The sequence below is a fragment of the Trachurus japonicus genome, chromosome 2 (assembly GCF_045865225.1).
Source record: "Trachurus japonicus isolate A0001 chromosome 2, Traja_1.0".
NCBI lineage: Eukaryota > Metazoa > Chordata > Actinopteri > Carangiformes > Carangidae > Trachurus > Trachurus japonicus.
The window spans coordinates 252,501-269,326 of record NC_140908.1 but is presented as its reverse complement, the minus strand read 5'-3'; the positions used below and the strand labels follow the sequence as shown (position 1 = coordinate 269,326).

Genomic DNA, 16,826 nt, shown 5'->3' with positions numbered 1-16,826 from the left:
GCCGGACCGGAGCCTGAGTTTTGCCTCCCTCCAGGTTCTGGTCCTGGTCCTGGTCCAGGTTCTGGTCCGATGAGTCTCTGCTGACCAGACCAACGTTTCCTGCTGCTGCTTCACATTAAAAGCCTCGAGCCGGAGACGTTTTATTGTGAAGGAGAAACAGTTATTAAATGTTATTAAAGTTTATGAATGTTTTGTTTCGTCTCGTTTCTTCTTTGTTCGGTTGAAACGTGTTCGGTCTCATGACGGCGTTGGTCTGAGGAGAAACTCATCACATCCAACTACAACTTTATTAAACTAAAACAAGGAAACGCAGCAGCTGTGTTTTGAGTCTGATCGAAAAATATGAATATGTAAATATATTAATGTATAAATTATAAATATAAATGTATAAATATTGGACCTGAGCTGCAATTTGTCTCCTGACTTTATCTAAACGCTCTGGGGGCGGGGCTTCAGACAGATCCTCCAATCACCATGCAGAAGCCGTGGCGTCCAGGCCCCGCCCACCGCAGAGACGCTGGTTCACTCACACTGAGTCAATATTGATCCACGTTCAGTCTGACGCAGTTATTGATCAGTTGGATCGATATCAGATCAACACGGCTGATCTTTGAACGTGAACTCTTCCCTGAGTCACGTGGGGGCGGAGACTGGGCCGCTGTCACGTGATCCGACAACTCTGTCCACAGCGCGAGCGGAACCAGCAGGTGAGTGTGTGTGTGTGTATTCATGTGTGTTGTTTCACCGAACCAGGCTCACGAGCTGGTCCCAGTACGGAGAAGAGTGACGTCACCAAGTATCGTGTATGGTATCAACCCGTAACTCGTGTTATTCCGACCCAAACTCGTAACTTCCCACCTGTGAACTGAACTTAGTTGTAACCGGTAACTTGACTGTAACGCTACAGAGTTTTGACTGTGACTTGAAGCCTGAACGCACCAAAACTAAAACACGTTAAACAAACCGAGTAGAAAACTGCGGTGATTCAAAGTCCGAAGTTCGATTCCTGCAGCGTCAGCAGCGACGAGTCCGAGCTCAAACCGGAGTAACGGAAGAGTAACGTGCAGTAATGATACTGGAGTATTACAAGTAAAATACGTAGTTCACATGCAGGAACTCTGAGGTTAATTGTTAAAACTGTGTTCGTGTTACGTCATCAACCATTCAGTCAAAGGTCAGTGTCCAGTTTACTGCAGTGAAGTTAGTTTTAAGTTGGATATTTGACAAACATTCGCTCCTTCTCAATACATTAAAAATTCATAGAAAATATAAGATGTGTTCAAATGCAATAAAAACAGGTGTGTGTCATAGAGGAGGCTTAGCTCTACCATCCTGTGTTGATTCTGAGTCAACAGGTCACATGACCTGGGAGTTATTGAGCTACCCTATAATGCTCATATTTACACCTATAAAATATATTAAAAATTCATTGATTTTGAGCCAACAGGTCACATTAATTTTTTTAATATATTTTATACAGTAAATATGAGCGTTAGAAACTTTATAGCAGGGGTACTCAAATACATTTGTCGAAGGGCCAGAATTTTTCTTAACAGACACCTTGGGGGCCGCACATTCAAATAGGCCTAGATTGAAATTAAATTCACCTATTTCGTCTGATAATTTAAAATTTTTTATTTTACTTGTAAGCACATAATTTTTATTTATACACTTCATGGTGTTTTGTATGATATGAAAAATCTTGACATTATCATATCATCATTTACATATCATGCTGGAGCTTTACACTGCTGACTTGTATCCTCAGACATGCCCTGTGATTTTCAGCTTAAATATGACCTGACCATCACAGGACGTCTGACTCTGTTCTGAGGATACAAGTCATTGGTCCTGAAATGTGTGTTTCTCTTCTATAATACACATTCTACATCTCAGAGGCGACGTCTTTCCACACACGGGCTTCCTTCACCTTTCAAACGAGGCAGAGCTCAGTGGGAAACAGTAGGAGAGACACAGGCCGATGGAACCGGGACACAACACCGGGGGAGAAGCAGGTCGTGCAGCTGTGCGCAGCAGACGTGCACGAAAAAACAATTGCGTCTCATCAAATGCGCGCGGCTACGGCTTTGAGTTGTGAGCGCGCATGACGCGCGGCTACATTGAATGGGTTTGAGCTCGCGCAAAAGACGCTTCATCTGAACGGCCCCCCGTGCATGATGCACACACAGTTGAACCAAGACGGCGGTGAAAATCACCCACGGTCTCTGCAGACAGGCAGGGAAAACCCTGCAGTCCAGCCCGCTCCCCACTCGCGCGTGATTTGGGATCGTCAGCGTTTCTGTATCCCAGTGCAGCGCCTCACAGGCACACACAAACGCTCCGAACGTGTTTCCATGTCCCAGCGCTTTGACTTACAGGCGCACGGAGCCCGAGAAATAAAGTATACAGTAATATGTAAACTAGTAGAACTCAGTCGCGGGCCTGATTGGAAGGTTCGGCGGGCCGGATGCGGCCCGCGGGCCGCCTATTGAGTACCGCTGCTTTATAGGGTTAAGGGAGCGACTTCCAGACAGAGTTGTGTTTTATTGTGTATTATTGTGTACTGTGACATTAATGTATATTTATATATATTTATGTATCTGCTCCAGTGTCGGTATTTGACTGTGACGTGTTGTTGTTATAGAAACAGGTGACCCGATTCCTGCTCAGTGATTGGTCGACGCAGCCAGGTGAAGATGCCATCCGTGAAGGTGGAGTCTGTGGTGAAAGTGAGCGCTCTGATTGGTGAAGGGCCCGTGTGGGAGGAGCCAGAGCAGACGCTTCTGTTCGTCGACATCATCGGGAAGAAGATCCATCGCTGGAGTCCGGCGACCAATCAGATCCAGACAGTGGAGACAGGTCGGCCAATCAGCACGCAGGGGATATCCGGCTGAGCTCATTGGTCAGTTTGAGTTCACCTGTCTGTCTGTCTGTCTACCTGTCTGTCCTCAGCTGACACCGTGGGCTTCGTGGTTCCTCGGAGGTCCGGTGGTTACGTGGCAGGCGTTGGACGCAGCATCGTGGCTGTTGATTGGTCGACTCAGGCGATGACATCACTGGTGGAGGTGGATGAGGACAAACCCAACAACCGACTCAACGACGGGAAAGTCGATCCGATTGGACGGTTGCTGGCAGGTGAGTCTGGTGACGCCTCTGGTCACGTTTCCCTGTTGCCGTGGTAACAATGATGTGTCCCAGGTACGATGGAGGCGGAGCAAAAGCTGGACGTGAAGAGTCAGCAAGGCTCACTGTACGCCGTGACCTCTGACCTCACCGTGACCAAACACCTGAGCCAGGTCTGTCTGTCTGTCTGTCTGTCTGTCTGTCTGTCTGTCTGTCTGTCTGTCTGTCTGTCTGTCCGTCCGTCCGTCCGTCCGTCCGTCCGTCCGTCCGTCCGTCCGTCTGTCTGTCTGTGTCTCTGTCTGTCTGTCTGTCTGTCTGTCTCTCTACCTGTCTGTCTGTCTGTCTGTCTGTCTGTCTCTCAGGTGGGCACTGACCTGTCTGTCTGTCTGTCTACCTGTCTGTCTGTCTGTCTGTCTGTCTGTCTGTCTGTCTGTCTACCTGTCTGTCTGTGTCTCTGTCTGTCTGTCTGTCTGTCTGTCTGTCTGTCTGTCTGTCTGTCTGTCTGTCTGTCTGTCTGTCTGTCTGTCTGTCTGCCTGCCTGCCTGTGTCTCTACCTGCCTGCCTGCCTGCCTGTCTGCCTGCCTGCCTGCCTGTCTGCCTGCCTGCCTGACTGTCTGACTGTCTGACTGACTGCCTGCCTGCCTGCCTGCCTGTCTGACTGTCTGACTGACTGCCTGCCTGCCTGCCTGTCTGCCTGCCTGCCTGCCTGTCTGCCTGCCTGCCTGCCTGCCTGCCTGCCTGTCTGACTGTCTGACTGACTGACTGCCTGCCTGCCTGCCTGCCTGCCTGCCTGCCTGTCTGTCTGTCTGTCTGTCTGTCTGTCTGTCTGTCTGTCTGTCTGTCTGTCTGTCTGTCTGTCTGTCTGTCTGTCTGTGTCTCTACCTGTCTGTCTGTCTGTCTGTCTGTCTGTCTGTCTGTCTACCTGTCTGTCTGTCTCTCAGGTGAACTCTGACCTGTCTGTCTACCTGTCTTTCTCTCAGATGGACACTGACCTGTCTGTCTACCTGTCTTTCTCTCAGATGGACACTGACCTGTCTGTCTACCTGTCTGTCTCTCAGGTGGACACTGACCTGTCTGTCTACCTGTCTGTCTCTCAGGTGGACACTGACCTGTCTGTCTACCTGTCTTTCTCTCAGGTGGACACTGACCTGTCTGTCTGTCTGTCTACCTGTCTGTCTCTCAGGTGAACTCTGACCTGTCTGTCTACCTGTCTGTCTCTCAGGTGGACACTGACCTGTCTGTCTTCCTGTCTGTCTCTCAGGTGGACACTGACCTGTCTGTCTACCTGTCTGTCTCTCAGGTGGACACTGACCTGTCTGTCTGTCTGTCTACCTGTCTGTCTCTCAGGTGAACTCTGACCTGTCTGTCTACCTGTCTGTCTCTCAGGTGGACACTGACCTGTCTGTCTTCCTGTCTGTCTCTCAGGTGGACACTGACCTGTCTGTCTTCCTGTCTGTCTCTCAGGTGGACATTTCCAACGGTCTGGACTGGTCTCTGGATCAGAAGACGTTTTTCTACATCGACAGTTTGTCTCTGACGGTCGACGCCTTTGACTACGACTCACACTCTGGTTACCTTGGTAACAGTGTTGTTTATTCTACACGCCATTCTGGTTACCTTGGTAACGCCATCTTGTTCAAAACAGAATTGTTAAAAGTGTGTGTGTGTGTGTGTGTGTGTGTTGTTGCCTAGGTAACCGGCGTGTAGTGTACCGTATGGAGGAGGGGGAGGGGTTTCCTGACGGGATGACGGTGGACGCTGAAGGTCGTCTGTGGGTCGCCTGTTACGCCGGAGGACGAGTCATCCACATCGACCCTGCTACTGGTTAGTTACTGGTTAAACTGGTTAGTTACTGGTTAAACTAGTTAGTTACTGGTTAAATGGTGGACGCTGAAGGTCGTCTGTCGGTCGCCTGTTACGCCGAAGGACGAGTCATCCACATCGACCCTGCTACTGGTTAGTTACTGGTTAAACTGGTTAGTTACTGGTTAAACTAGTTAGTTACTGGTTAAACGGTGGACGCTGAAGGTCGTCTGTCGGTCGCCTTACTGGTTAGTTACTGGTCAGTGGTGTCGTATATAACATAAATGTTTTTAACCTGGATTTAAAATGTTTAGAGTTGGGTCTGATGTCAGTTCTGCTGGTCGACCACGTTGTAGTGGGTAAACTGAAGTATTACTGAAGTATTACTGAAGTATTACTGCGTTGTATTGTGTAGTGAGAAGACTAAACCACTGGAGCAGGTAACTAGTAACCAGGTAACTAGTGAGTAAACCTGAGTAACCAGGTGCTGTCATGTGACTGAACTGACAACGTGGTGATGATGTCACAGCGTGGTGATGATGTCATTGGTCCTCAGGTGTGCGGCTGGCGACCGTCTCCCTCCCAGTGAAGAACATCACTTCCTGTTGTTTCGGCGGTGCGGACTACGCTGACCTCTACGTGACCTCGGGCAGTGGGGGCCTCAGCCAATCAGAGCTCAGCCAGCAGCCGCTCGCCGGGCACACGTTCAGGGTGGGTCAAGTTCAGGTTCAGGGTTCACCTGTAGCGCAACTGTGATGTCAGTGTCAGTCACAGCCTGTGTGTGTGTGTGTGTGCAGGTGACAGGCCTCGGGGTCAAAGGTCGACCTTCAAACTGTTTCTTTGGGTGACGATGTTCCAGCCAATCACAGCGTGGATCCCAGGCAGGAAGTGAGGGCTGTCAGCCAATCAGAAACAAGGACATCCACGAGCCAATTAGATTTAACCAAACTCATGAATATGTAAAACTCAATAAAAGAAGATGAATGTCAGAAGTGTAAAGATTTGTCTCTATGGCAACGACTAATGGTTTGATTGGCACCAGACTTTTATTGTGAAATACTTCCAGGAAACAAAGTGTGCTTCAGCCTCCGAGGCGTGAAGTGCAGCGCCGAGGCGAGACGCTGAGGATTGTGGGTAATGTATTAAAGCAACAGAGGTCATGTGACAGGGTGCGTTTAATTCTCACACCAGGGGCAGAATCACCAGCAACAAACACGAACAGTACGAGCTACAGCGTCTAGAAAACATATGTACACATAGAAAAGTTTGTGCTGCTTCACATCTTTGATGGGGGGGGGGGGGTGTGTCCCTCTGTCCTGCTTTGTGCATTTTGTCTCCGCAAGGGGACGGACGTTGCCCAAACAAACAGGGACAGTGATGACATCATCAGGTGACTGATGATGTCATCACTGTCCCTGTCTCTTCAGGTTCTGTCCTCGTTTGTCCAGATTTACCTTCGTCAGGTGAGAGCTGGACGCTGTCTGTTAGCCTGTTAGCTAACTGTTAGCCTGTTAGCTCGCACCATGACACAGCAGAACCGGACACGGACAGGTGCCGTCCAGGTGGCGTCCAGGTGTGTCCTGACCAGAGCCTCAGCAGCAGAATCTCTTTCTTCATGTTGGAGGAGAGTGAGTTCTCCAGGTGTCGTTGTTACAGCGACGCCTCCAACTACAGGTCAGTGACACTCGACAGGAAAACAGGTTTAAGATGCTGCTGCGATTCTGGTGCCGCAAAGAGGTTAACTAGATAACCAGCTAACCGGTTAACTAGATAACCAGCTAACGGGTTAACTAGATAACCAGCTAACGGTTTAACTAGATAACCAGCTAACCGGTTAACTAGATAACCAGCTAACGGTTTAACTAGATAACCAGCTAACCGGTTAACTAGATAACCAGCTAACGGTTTAACTAGATAACCAGCTAACCGGTTAACTAGATAACAGGCTAACTAGATAACCAGCTAACGGGTTAACTAGATAACCAGCCAACGGGTTAACTAGATAACCAGCTAACGGGCTAACTAGATAACCAGCTAAACGGTTAACCAGGTAACCAGCTAACCGGTGAACAGCAGCGGTTCAGTGGCGGCGGTTTGTGATGAACAGAGTCTGGCGCTAACACCTGATGCTAACACTTGAGGCTAACACTTGATGCTAACACCTGAGGCTAACACTTGATGCTAACACTGTTAGCGTGTCCAGACTCGGCCTCTGCTGATTGGTTGAGTAGAACACAGTAGAACACGATGTGGTGAAGTGGAACCCTGTACAACAACCAGTTAACGACACGACTGAAGGAACCCAGAACCACAGACCTGCTGACCCAGAACCAGGACCAGAACCAGAACCAGACCCAGAACCAGGACCAAAACCAGAACCAGAACCAGACCCAGACCCAGGACCAGCACCAGGACCAGGACCAGAACCAGAACCAGAACCAGTTCATGTGTCACAGCCAGCGCCCCCTGCAGGTGAACCAGGACCACCTGAGTCCACAGGTCAGAGGTCAGAGGTCAGGGTGTCAGTGCCCGATCGGTACCCGGAACACAATCCGTTCCAGACGCTTCTGCGAATGCGCACTTCCCTCTCGACGTCTCTCCCTCTTCTTCCTTCTCTAAGTTTACGGCACCGCGGATATGCATGAAAACAGAGACGTTCTTTGTGAAAAACACAAGCACGTTGCAACGAATTCCCCTCTGTTCTATTTCTGATTAGATTAAATTAAATTAAATTAATTTAAATTTATTTTTATTTAATGTAGATGATCAGTTAATTGTAAAACATTTATTTATTGATGTAAATGTGGTGATTTCTGCTCCTCTGACCAGCTCCTCCTGAAGCTTCACTTTTCATTTACACAAACTAGTCAATGAGACCATAAATTAATCTGCTCGCTTTCTCCACCGGCATGACGACGTAAGCTGACCAGTCGATCACAGGTTCGATCCCCTCAGCGGGCCGCTGCTGCCTCTGAGATGAGCCGAGCCGCAAGCTAGCTCCCGGTGGCTACTCCCAACTAGCTCTGCACTTCTCCCAAAACCTCAGAGCAAACTTCCAAACAGACGTCAGTTGGATAAACTGACCATAGATAGGACTGTGACTTCCTCGCATGAAAAAAATATGAAAAATTAATGAAGTGACGTTTTAACAGCGCTACAGCGGCTTTTAGCTGCTCTATCACTAAGCTAGCAGTTAGCATTGCTGGCGCATGCGCAGAAGCGTCTGGAAAGGATCTTGTTCCGGGTACGGATCGGGTACTGACACAGGGGTCAGAGGTCACGGGTCCAGTGGCGTCCGGGCTCCTCGTCCTCGTCCGTACAAACAGAATAAAACAACAAATCGTGATGTCGACAGTCCGCATCGATCGATCAGAAATGTTCAAAGTGCTAATTGGTCCCATTGATTAGAAGTGGGCGTGGCCAGTTGAAGATGCTCGCCGTCCTCAGTAGTGCTCCTCGCTGTGGGCGGGGTCGCAGAAGAAGCGAGAGCTGCGTTTGGCCGATCGGGCCGTGAAGGGGACGGTCTTCAGCGCTGCAGGTAAAACCAGATGAGACAGCCAATCAGACGACAGAGAGGGAACACGTGGCGTGAACAGCCAATCAGACGACAGAGAGGGAACACGTGGCGTGAACAGAGCACCAGGACGCAGCGTCTACCTGTGATGATGTCCTCGATGGCGCCGTCCTTCCCCTCGTAAACATGGCGACTGTCTTTCCCTTGTTTCCGTCTCAGCTCGGTGAGGAGTTCCTGCTGCTGCCGCTTCCCCCTGTGGGAGGGAGACTGGGGGCGGGGTCAGAGGTCAGGGGGCGGGGTCAGACCCAGACGTGACTCTCAGCTGTGAACACAGCGGCGTGAGCGGCTCTTACCTTGGTGGCCTCCTCCTCCTCCTGCTGCTCCTCCTGCTCCAGCTTCTCCAGCAGCATCTGCTCCTGGCGCCGCCGCTGCTCGTTCTCCTCCTCCGCCAGCTGCACACAGGAAACACAACACATTAGGGCTGGGAGAAAAAATCCATTCACATAAATATCGCAATATCTTTTTTGACGATTTTTAAATCGATTTTTTTTTTCAAAAATCTATGTTTTTTTTTTTTTTTGAAAAAAATGTTTTGGGGATTTTTTTTGGGGGGGGGGATTTTTTTTTTATATTGTGCAATGTGCATGTGTTCGCCTTTCTTACATACAGAGAGTACAGGTTTTGAAAAGGGTTTAAGTTCACTTTATAATGGAGTATGTTAATTAGGGCTGGGATGATATGCTTTTCTCCCGATTCGATTCTTCTACGATGGCGATTCGATTTAAATTGCGATTCTACGATATTGACGATTCTCTCGATTTTTACATTTATCTGCACACAAATACTGTAGGAGCCTATAAATTAACATACTCCATTATAAAGTGAACTTAAACCCTTTTCAAAACCTGTACTCTCTGTATGTAAAAAAGGCTAACAAATGCACATTGCACAATATTTTAAAAAAAATCCCCCCCCCCCCCAAAAAAAATTCCCCCCAAAAATGTTTTCAAAAAAAAAAAAATCGATTTTTGAAAAAAAAAAAATCTATTTAAAAACTGTCAAAAAAGATATCGCGATATTTATGTGAATCGACTTTTTCTCCCACCTCTAATGTTAATTTATAGGCTCCTACAGTATTTGTGTGCAGATAAATGTTAAAAATGCAGACTAAAAATCGAGAGAATCGGCAATATCGTAGAATCGCAGTTGAAATTGAATCACCATCCAAAAAATCGTAGAAGAATCGAATCGGGAGAAAAGCATATCGTCCCAGACCTACAACACGTGGTCGCTGTGGGCGGAGCTTCAGACCAGGGCAGGGGGCGGGGCCTGTGGCCGGTGGCGTTCTGTTAAACTCACCCTGTATGCTTTAATGAAGCGAACGAAGATGGGGAAGAAGACGGACGGCGGCATCGTCTTGGAGCTCTCGCCGAAGAACTTGACCACGTCCTCGAAGGCGTCCTGAAGGACACGCGGCCGGTTAGCACGTTAGCACATTAGCTGGTCAGTGTGTTGATGACCTGTGTGTGTGTGTGTGTGCGCTCGCCTGTGCGATGCGTGCGTCCTCCTGCAGCTTGCTGAGTCGGGACTCGTGCCGGCTGATGAAGTCTTTGAGCGTGGCGTTGTGCTGCACGCTGAACTCCCGCCAGGTGAGCTCCATGCCGCGCTGCAGGTCCTTCACGTCACACAGCACGTTCTCCAGGCTCACTGCACAGAGAGGACACGCTCTGATTGGCTGACAGGACAGACGGGGCTGTGCTGTGCTCTTTTTTATTTTTTATTTAACCTTTATTTATCCAGGAAGGATCCATTGAGATTTAACAATCTCTTTTTCAAGGATGTCCTGGTCAGGAAGTACAGATACAAGCCAACATACACAACAAGATCAAGGTAACAAAGAGACATCAAAATGGGGCGGTGCGTGGCGCAGTGGTTAAAGCGACCGCCCCATGTAGAGGCTACAGTCCTCAACGCAGGCGTCCCCGGTTCGAATCCTGCGTCGGGCAGCCCTTTCCTGCATGTCATTCCCCCTCTCTCTGCCTCCCCCTTAACTGTCTATCTCTACTATGGCTATCAAATAAAGGCATAGAAAAAACCAAAAAATATTTTAAAAAAGAAAAAGAAACATCAAACATCAAACAAGCAGCACAATTACAGAATTAAATTGTCACAGGTGCAGCTGGTGACTAAAGGTTCTGAGATTGTGTGTTTGAAGCCAGAAAGAGGGATGAGACTAGAGCCCAATCTCATCCTGGCTTGTAGGTCATTCCAGGACCATGGCCCAAAGTGAGAGAGGGTCTTCATCCCTAACTCGGTCCTCATATGGCGGACCTTAAATCGCAGCCAACTGTTGGCTCTAAGATTGTGTGTCAACTGGACAGCAATAAACTTAGAGCAGATGTAGTGCGGCAGCTTGCCTAAAATAGCCTTGTAGATTAAGGTGTACCAGTGCAACAACCTTCGAGTATTAACTCATTGAGTGCCAGCCCTTTTATAAAATGCCAGCGTTTTGGGGCATTTTGAGTAATATTTCAAGACCCAGAGAATATTTTATACTATGACTCTGAAAACTCCAAACAGCTCAAAGGAAAGAGGAGACTCTCTATTTAACTAGGGAAAAAACCATTTGTTTGTACCTGGTTCCATTCTTGATTTATCTTAAGTTGAATAGAGCCTGGTTGCACCAAAAAGACCACTTTTTCTAGAAGGCTGAGAAAAATGCATTTTTGTGAAAGAGAGTCTCTCAAGAAAAACAGTGATTTATCCGTTTTAAATTTGGCTTCAAAAACATGTAAGACATCTGAAAATGTCCTCCTACTGCAGCCCCTCGTCTCTGAAGGAGGGAGGGAGACGTCATGCCGTTCTTCAGCCTCTCTGCTGGACGCGGCCGCGGCATCGACTCACCGCACTGATCTCTCGGTTCGTCGTCACGTCGGTTTCAGACAGCAACTGGTGAAACTGACTCTGCGATCCGCTTTCGCTTTCGCTTTGGCATTTTGGTGCTGATCATCTAGATGAGTTGACCTTTCCTGCCTCCTCCGATCACTTCATGCTGGAGCTATGCTAATAGCATCCGTGGCTAAGCTTTCCTCCAGCTCCATGTTACACTTGTTCCAGGCTCTGCCCGTCGTTTTTCTCTAGAAATAGAAACTTTTTCCAACTTTTTTATCTCCGTACCGATCACGCTCGTCTTCTCCTTCTTCTTCACTTCTTGCTCTGATCTACAGTCTTCTTCGTTCTACACATCCCAGAAACCACAAAATTACTCACAGTGTGCGCGACAGCGCCCCCATTTACCAGCCGCAGAAAACAGCATTTGACGTATATGGACGTCATTGGCACTCAAGCGTTGGATTTTGATTGACGTACATAGACGTCAATGGCACTCAATGAGTTAAGGGAAGAAAATCTTGTAAGTGTGTATAAAGTGCAATGGTGGGTTCTGAAGGCGGAGCCTGTTATGTATCTCAGAGCAGCATGGTAAATGGGATCCAGTTTTGCTAGGGTGGTCGGACAAGCAATCCTATAGGCAGTGTCGCCGTAGTCAAGCTGTGATAAAAATAAACGATTGCCTAGACGCTTACCGGCAGTAACAGAAAAACAAGATTTAAATCTGTACAAAAACCTCACTATGAATTTCAGTTTTTTTGACAAGTAGGAGATGTGATGCTTGAAATTCAAGTCCTTGTCTAGCCAGATGCCAAGATATTTATATCTTGGCTCTGATTGGCCGACAGCCTCACCTGCCGCGGCCTTGTCGACGTAGTGCAGCTCGTTGTAGAACGGAGACACGACGGGATATTTGTCCCTCACCACGTTGGCGATGTAGTGAAGCAACGTCTGTTTCCTGTCGGTGGACTTCGTCTCCAGGAGCTGGACACACGGACACACACGTCAGGACAGGTGTGTGTGTGTGTGTGTGTGTGTGTGTGTGTCTGTGTGTCTGTGTGTCTGTGTGTCTGTGTGTCTGTGTGTCTGTGTGTGTGTGTGTGTGTTACCAGGTCCAGACTCTGCAGCTTGAACCCGTACACCGCTCCTCTCTTGCTGCTGTTCATGTAGTTCCCCAGAGCCAAGATGATCTACGACACAGTCAGAAACAGATGACATCAAAAAAAAAGAAAAGAAACAGATGACATCACAGAAACAGATGACATCACTCACCTCCAGGATCTTCTTCAGCTTCTGAGACGACTTTATCGAAACTGAGGCGGCGATCATGGCGTGAAGTTGCTACGAGGAAGAAGACAGAGACGGGTCAGAGTCCACACATCCGTCTGTCTCTTCCTGTCTGTCTCTTCCTGTCCGTCCACATCTGTCTGTCTCTTCCTGTCTGTCCACATCTGTCTGTCTCTTCCTGTCTGTCTCTTCCTGTCCGTCCACATCTGTCTGTCTCTTCCTGTCCGTCCACATCTGTCTGTCTCTTCCTGTCCGTCCACATCTGTCTGTCTCTTCCTGTCTGTCCACATCTGTCTGTCTCTTCCTGTCCGCTCACATCTATCTGTCTCTTCTTGTCTGTCCACATCTGTCTGTCTCTTCTTGTCTGTCCACATCTGTCTGTCTCTTCCTGTCTGTCTCTTCCTGTCCGTCCACATCTGTCTGTCTCTTCTTGTCTGTCCACATCTGTCTGTCTCTTCTTGTCTGTCCACATCTGTCTGTCTCTTCCTGTCTGTCTCTTCTTGTCTGTCCACACCTGTCCGTGTCCAACTGTGTGTCTTACCGGGGTCAACATCTGGACGTTGTCGGTGAAGTTTCCCATGAAGGTCATGATGGACATGCGCTGGCTGAGTCTCTCGATGCGACTGAACTGCATCATGAAGCGGTCCTCGTCGCTCAGCGCCTCCAGAGGTTTCCTGTCCCTCTCGTATTGCCGCAGCATCTTCACCTCCGCCTCCGTCGGCAGGAAACGCATCAGACACTCCACGAAGTCCACTCTGACGGTCCGCAGGTCGAAGCTGCAGCCACCACAGGACGCTTCAGTGACATCATCAAACAATTCACCAATAGGTTTCCGTCTCCACTAGAAACGTGCATGTAACCCTATGTCGTCATGGAAATGTCTCAAATATCTAAAACTTTACGCTCATGCGGTGGTTTGTCCACCATGGAAACACAAAACGCTTACGTCCATCTTTGTCAAAGTGAAGTATCGCGGGACGAGAACTTAAAAGAATTATGGGATATTGCAAGATTTTACAGAGTTACGGCTCATTCGCAAAACAACATTCACACTGCAAAAACTCAAAATCTTTCCAAGAATATTTGTCTTATTTCTAGTCAAAATGTCATTTCTAGTCAAAACAAATCTGATTATACGTAAAATCACATAAAAAGTAGCTTGTTTTTAGACACTTTTTACTTCTTTCAAGCAGATTTTCACTTAAAATAAGTAGAAAAATCTGGTAGTGGAGCAAGTTTTTCTTTCTTATTACAAGCACAAAAAACTTGCTTTCTCTGGCAGATTTTCTACTAACTTCAAGTGAAAATTTGCTTGAAAAAAGTAAAAAGTGTCTAAAAACAAGCTACTTTTTATGTGATGAGTCTTATTTTAAGTATAATGAGATTTGTTTTGACTAGAAATGAGACATTTTGACAAGAAATAAGACAAATATTCTCTGTAAGATTTTGAGTTTTTGCAGTGCAATGGAAACATCTGCGAACAGAAACTGGACTTTTGAGAAAACCTGAGATACAAAATGGCCATGATGTTGGCCAACCTCTTTCTGACACGTGTAAGTGTTGACCCTTGACCTACACGTGGATGGCTCTGCAGATGACCTCTGACCCCTGGCCGGCCTTCCTCAGCGTGATGGCCAGGTTCTTGGCTCTGTTCGCCTCCAGCAGAGAAACTTTAGACGCCGTTTTCTGTGGAAGTTTCTGTCGAGACAGAGTCAAGTCCACGGCCGGACCCTGAGCCTTCGTCTTGAAGAGCTCCTCGAACTCCTCCACGTTCAGGTCCTGAGAGACAGACAGGTGGTCAGACAGACAGACAGGTGGTCAGACAGACAGACAGGCGGTCAGACAGACAGACAGGTGTGTGTGTGTGTGTGTGCGTGCGTGTGTGTGTACCACCTGCAGGATGGACTCGTCATCGATGTCGTTGAAAACCGTCCCATTGATCTGACTCGGCTTCAGAGCGACCCAGTTCAACACCGGCATCCGGAACTTGGTCTGGATCGGCTTCTTGATCTTCACCGCTGCATGAGACGGGTGAGACGGAGACGGGTGAGACAGAGACAGGTGAGACGGGTGAGACAGAGACAGGTGAGACAGGTGAGACCGGTGAGACCGGTGAGACAGAGACGGGTGAGACAGGTGAGACAGAGACGGGTGAGACGGGTGAGACAGAGACAGGTGAGACAGAGACAGGTGAGACGGGTAAGACAGGTGAGACAGGTGAGACGGGTAAGACAGGTGAGACGGGTAAGACAGGTGAGACAGGTGAGACAGAAACAGGTGAGACAGAGACAGGTGAGACGGGTGAGACAGAGACAGGTGAGACGGGTAAGACAGGTGAGACGGGTGAGACAGAGACAGGTGAGATGGGTGAGACAGAGACAGGTGAGACGGGTGAGACCATAGACATATAAAGAGTAGACGCCGCATCGAACGCTGGGCCTATTGGCGCTGACGAGCGGTGGGGCCGCCATCTTGGACCGGTCTACCGCTCCACTCAGTGTATCTGTTTGGTAGGTGCAATTGATAGTTTCACTAGTGTCAGTGCATTTAATCAATAACTTACTGAACATTATCCCGCCTATTACACGGCGTACGAGTGAAATAATTCATTTGAAACATAATTTTGATCAAAATACTTTTATCGATTTATAAATGTTATAATTTAGCACATCTCTGCCTGTCTGGTCTCTTCTCCGCTGTGTTGCTGAGCCTCCTCCCATTTGTTTTCAACAAAGCCTTTTATAATCAATAACTGGATCGATGGATTATCACATATATGTTACAATGTGTGTTACTATTTGTGTAGTCTTATCTGTCATAAACAAGATATTATAGGTTTATGGGTTTGCGTGTTTGTGTTGCGGACTACAGAGGCTCTGATCAGCAGGTTTGGTGGTTTTCAGCCTCCACTCTCCCTGTAACAGGTTACAAGTCATTTATCTCACATCACTATTAGTCCGAAGCTTTTTACTGAAGGTAAAAATGAAACATAAGGTAAATATCCTGCATAGTTTCTCTATTCTGCGCTGCGCTGATCAGAGCGGCGTCCCTAGCAACGGTGTGTTACACTTGACGACCATTCATTATACAGAAATAACCATGTATATATGTCTATGGAAATAACAGCCTGTAGAGAGCAGCAATTGATCAGAGAACAGCATTCCTGTAATGAATAAATATATAGAGATAAAAGCTATATGTCAGAGAAAATAAAAATATATATAAACCAGAGAATCAATTCATATCAGGTCAGAGAGAGAGAGGGAGGAGAGAGAATAAATAAATAAATATTCGATTCACAAAATACAACCAATAGTAATGTTCAATCTTATTAGTGAAAAGTAATCCCCAGAGCCAGCTGTTTTCGATGGTTTTCTGCTGATTAGAACAGAAATAATATGCTGCACAGTGCTCTGCATCCTGTTACTTCTGCTGCTCCACTGAGTAGAATGACCGGTTCAAGATGGCGGCCGCATTTCTCGCGTTGCAGCGTTCGATGCGGCGTTCGATGCGGCGTCTACTCTTTATATGTCTATGGGTGAGACAACAGATGTTGAACTTACAGAACAGCTTGAGCGCCCCCTCTGTCAAAGAGAAACAACAGATCAATACGTTAAATTCTAAGTGTGATTGGCTGAGAGACAGCTGATTGGCTGATTGGCTGACAGCTGATTGGTGCAGCCACTGACCTGCGAGTCCAGAGTTGAAGATGACGGTCGGCGAGCCGCCACAGCCGGGGAGGGGCGGGGCCACCGGGGGGGGAGGGGGGGGCATGGGGACGGAGGAGGAGAGCTCACTGGTCCGACAGGGAGGGGGAGGGGGAGGGGGGGGAGGAGGGGGAGCGGGGGGGGGAGGGGCGGCGTACGGCCCGTTGGACACTGTGGACAGAAGAAGAACAGGAAGTGATGTCATCTGTCACCTAGCAACCAGGTGAGTGGTGGAGCTGGAACTCACCTGAGCCGGGCATCGGCGGTGGAGGGGGTGGAGGGGGGGGGGCGGGCAGCGTCGCGCTGTGATAGGCCAGAGTCTCTGGGCTGCAGAGAGAGAGGGGGGGGGCATGGTCACAGTGAGATGCTGTAAAACGTTTTCTACTCCGGTCTTACCTGGGGGAGGACAGGGTCTTACCTGGGGGAGAGGTTGGGGCAGGGGGGAGGGGAGGGGGAGGCGGAGTCAGCCACGCCCCCATCCCCCTCCCCTCTCTGGGGCTGCG

At 48.4% G+C, this 16,826-nt stretch overlaps 2 protein-coding genes and 1 long non-coding RNA gene across 3 annotated transcripts in view; 1 reads left to right on the top strand and 2 right to left on the bottom strand.

The window, feature by feature from the left end:
* Positions 1–500: 500 nt before the first annotated feature.
* Positions 501–5,918, top strand: rgn (regucalcin). The gene is made up of 8 exons (XM_085794452.1): positions 501–707; positions 2,645–2,859; positions 2,953–3,135; positions 3,199–3,296; positions 4,588–4,702; positions 4,816–4,947; positions 5,483–5,637; positions 5,724–5,918. The coding sequence occupies exons 2-8, from the start codon at positions 2,697–2,699 to the stop codon at positions 5,772–5,774; spliced, it is 897 nt and encodes a 298-aa protein (XP_085650578.1). The 5' UTR covers positions 501–707; positions 2,645–2,696; the 3' UTR covers positions 5,775–5,918.
* A 980-nt stretch (positions 5,919–6,898) lies between these two features.
* On the bottom strand, positions 6,899–7,423 carry LOC146990424 (uncharacterized). The gene is made up of 3 exons (XR_015037402.1): positions 7,342–7,423; positions 7,089–7,245; positions 6,899–7,049 (listed from the first exon to the last, which is right to left on the bottom strand). It is a non-coding gene; the product is annotated as an uncharacterized LOC146990424 (long non-coding RNA).
* A 658-nt stretch (positions 7,424–8,081) lies between these two features.
* fmnl2b (formin-like 2b) overlaps positions 8,082–16,826 on the bottom strand; it is a 16,302-nt gene continuing 7,557 nt past the window's right edge. The window contains exons 14-28 of the mRNA XM_085794536.1: positions 16,742–16,826; positions 16,571–16,650; positions 16,306–16,494; positions 16,180–16,200; positions 14,510–14,634; positions 14,193–14,395; positions 13,158–13,392; positions 12,602–12,670; positions 12,439–12,519; positions 12,184–12,313; positions 9,987–10,147; positions 9,800–9,901; positions 8,794–8,892; positions 8,584–8,707; positions 8,082–8,458 (exon numbers count right to left, since the gene is read on the bottom strand). The exon at positions 16,742–16,826 is cut by the window's right edge and continues 136 nt beyond it. Of these exons, the coding sequence (XP_085650662.1) occupies positions 8,370–8,458; positions 8,584–8,707; positions 8,794–8,892; positions 9,800–9,901; positions 9,987–10,147; positions 12,184–12,313; positions 12,439–12,519; positions 12,602–12,670; positions 13,158–13,392; positions 14,193–14,395; positions 14,510–14,634; positions 16,180–16,200; positions 16,306–16,494; positions 16,571–16,650; positions 16,742–16,826 (1,793 nt within the window). The 3' untranslated portion in view covers positions 8,082–8,369. The remainder of the gene's footprint in view (positions 8,459–8,583; positions 8,708–8,793; positions 8,893–9,799; positions 9,902–9,986; positions 10,148–12,183; positions 12,314–12,438; positions 12,520–12,601; positions 12,671–13,157; positions 13,393–14,192; positions 14,396–14,509; positions 14,635–16,179; positions 16,201–16,305; positions 16,495–16,570; positions 16,651–16,741) is intronic.

What these genes read in the sequence shown, in the direction of transcription:
- rgn (XM_085794452.1), top strand. Translation starts at nt 2,697, where the DNA reads ATGCCATCCGTGAAGGTGGAGTCTGTGGTGAAAGTGAGCGCTCTGATT. An exon ending in TGACCAAACACCTGAGCCAG is followed by an intron (nt 3,297 to 4,587) that starts GTCTGTCTGTCT and finishes TCTGTCTCTCAG; the next exon opens with GTGGACATTTCCAACGGTCT. An exon ending in TCGCCGGGCACACGTTCAGG is followed by an intron (nt 5,638 to 5,723) that starts GTGGGTCAAGTT and finishes GTGTGTGTGCAG; the next exon opens with GTGACAGGCCTCGGGGTCAA.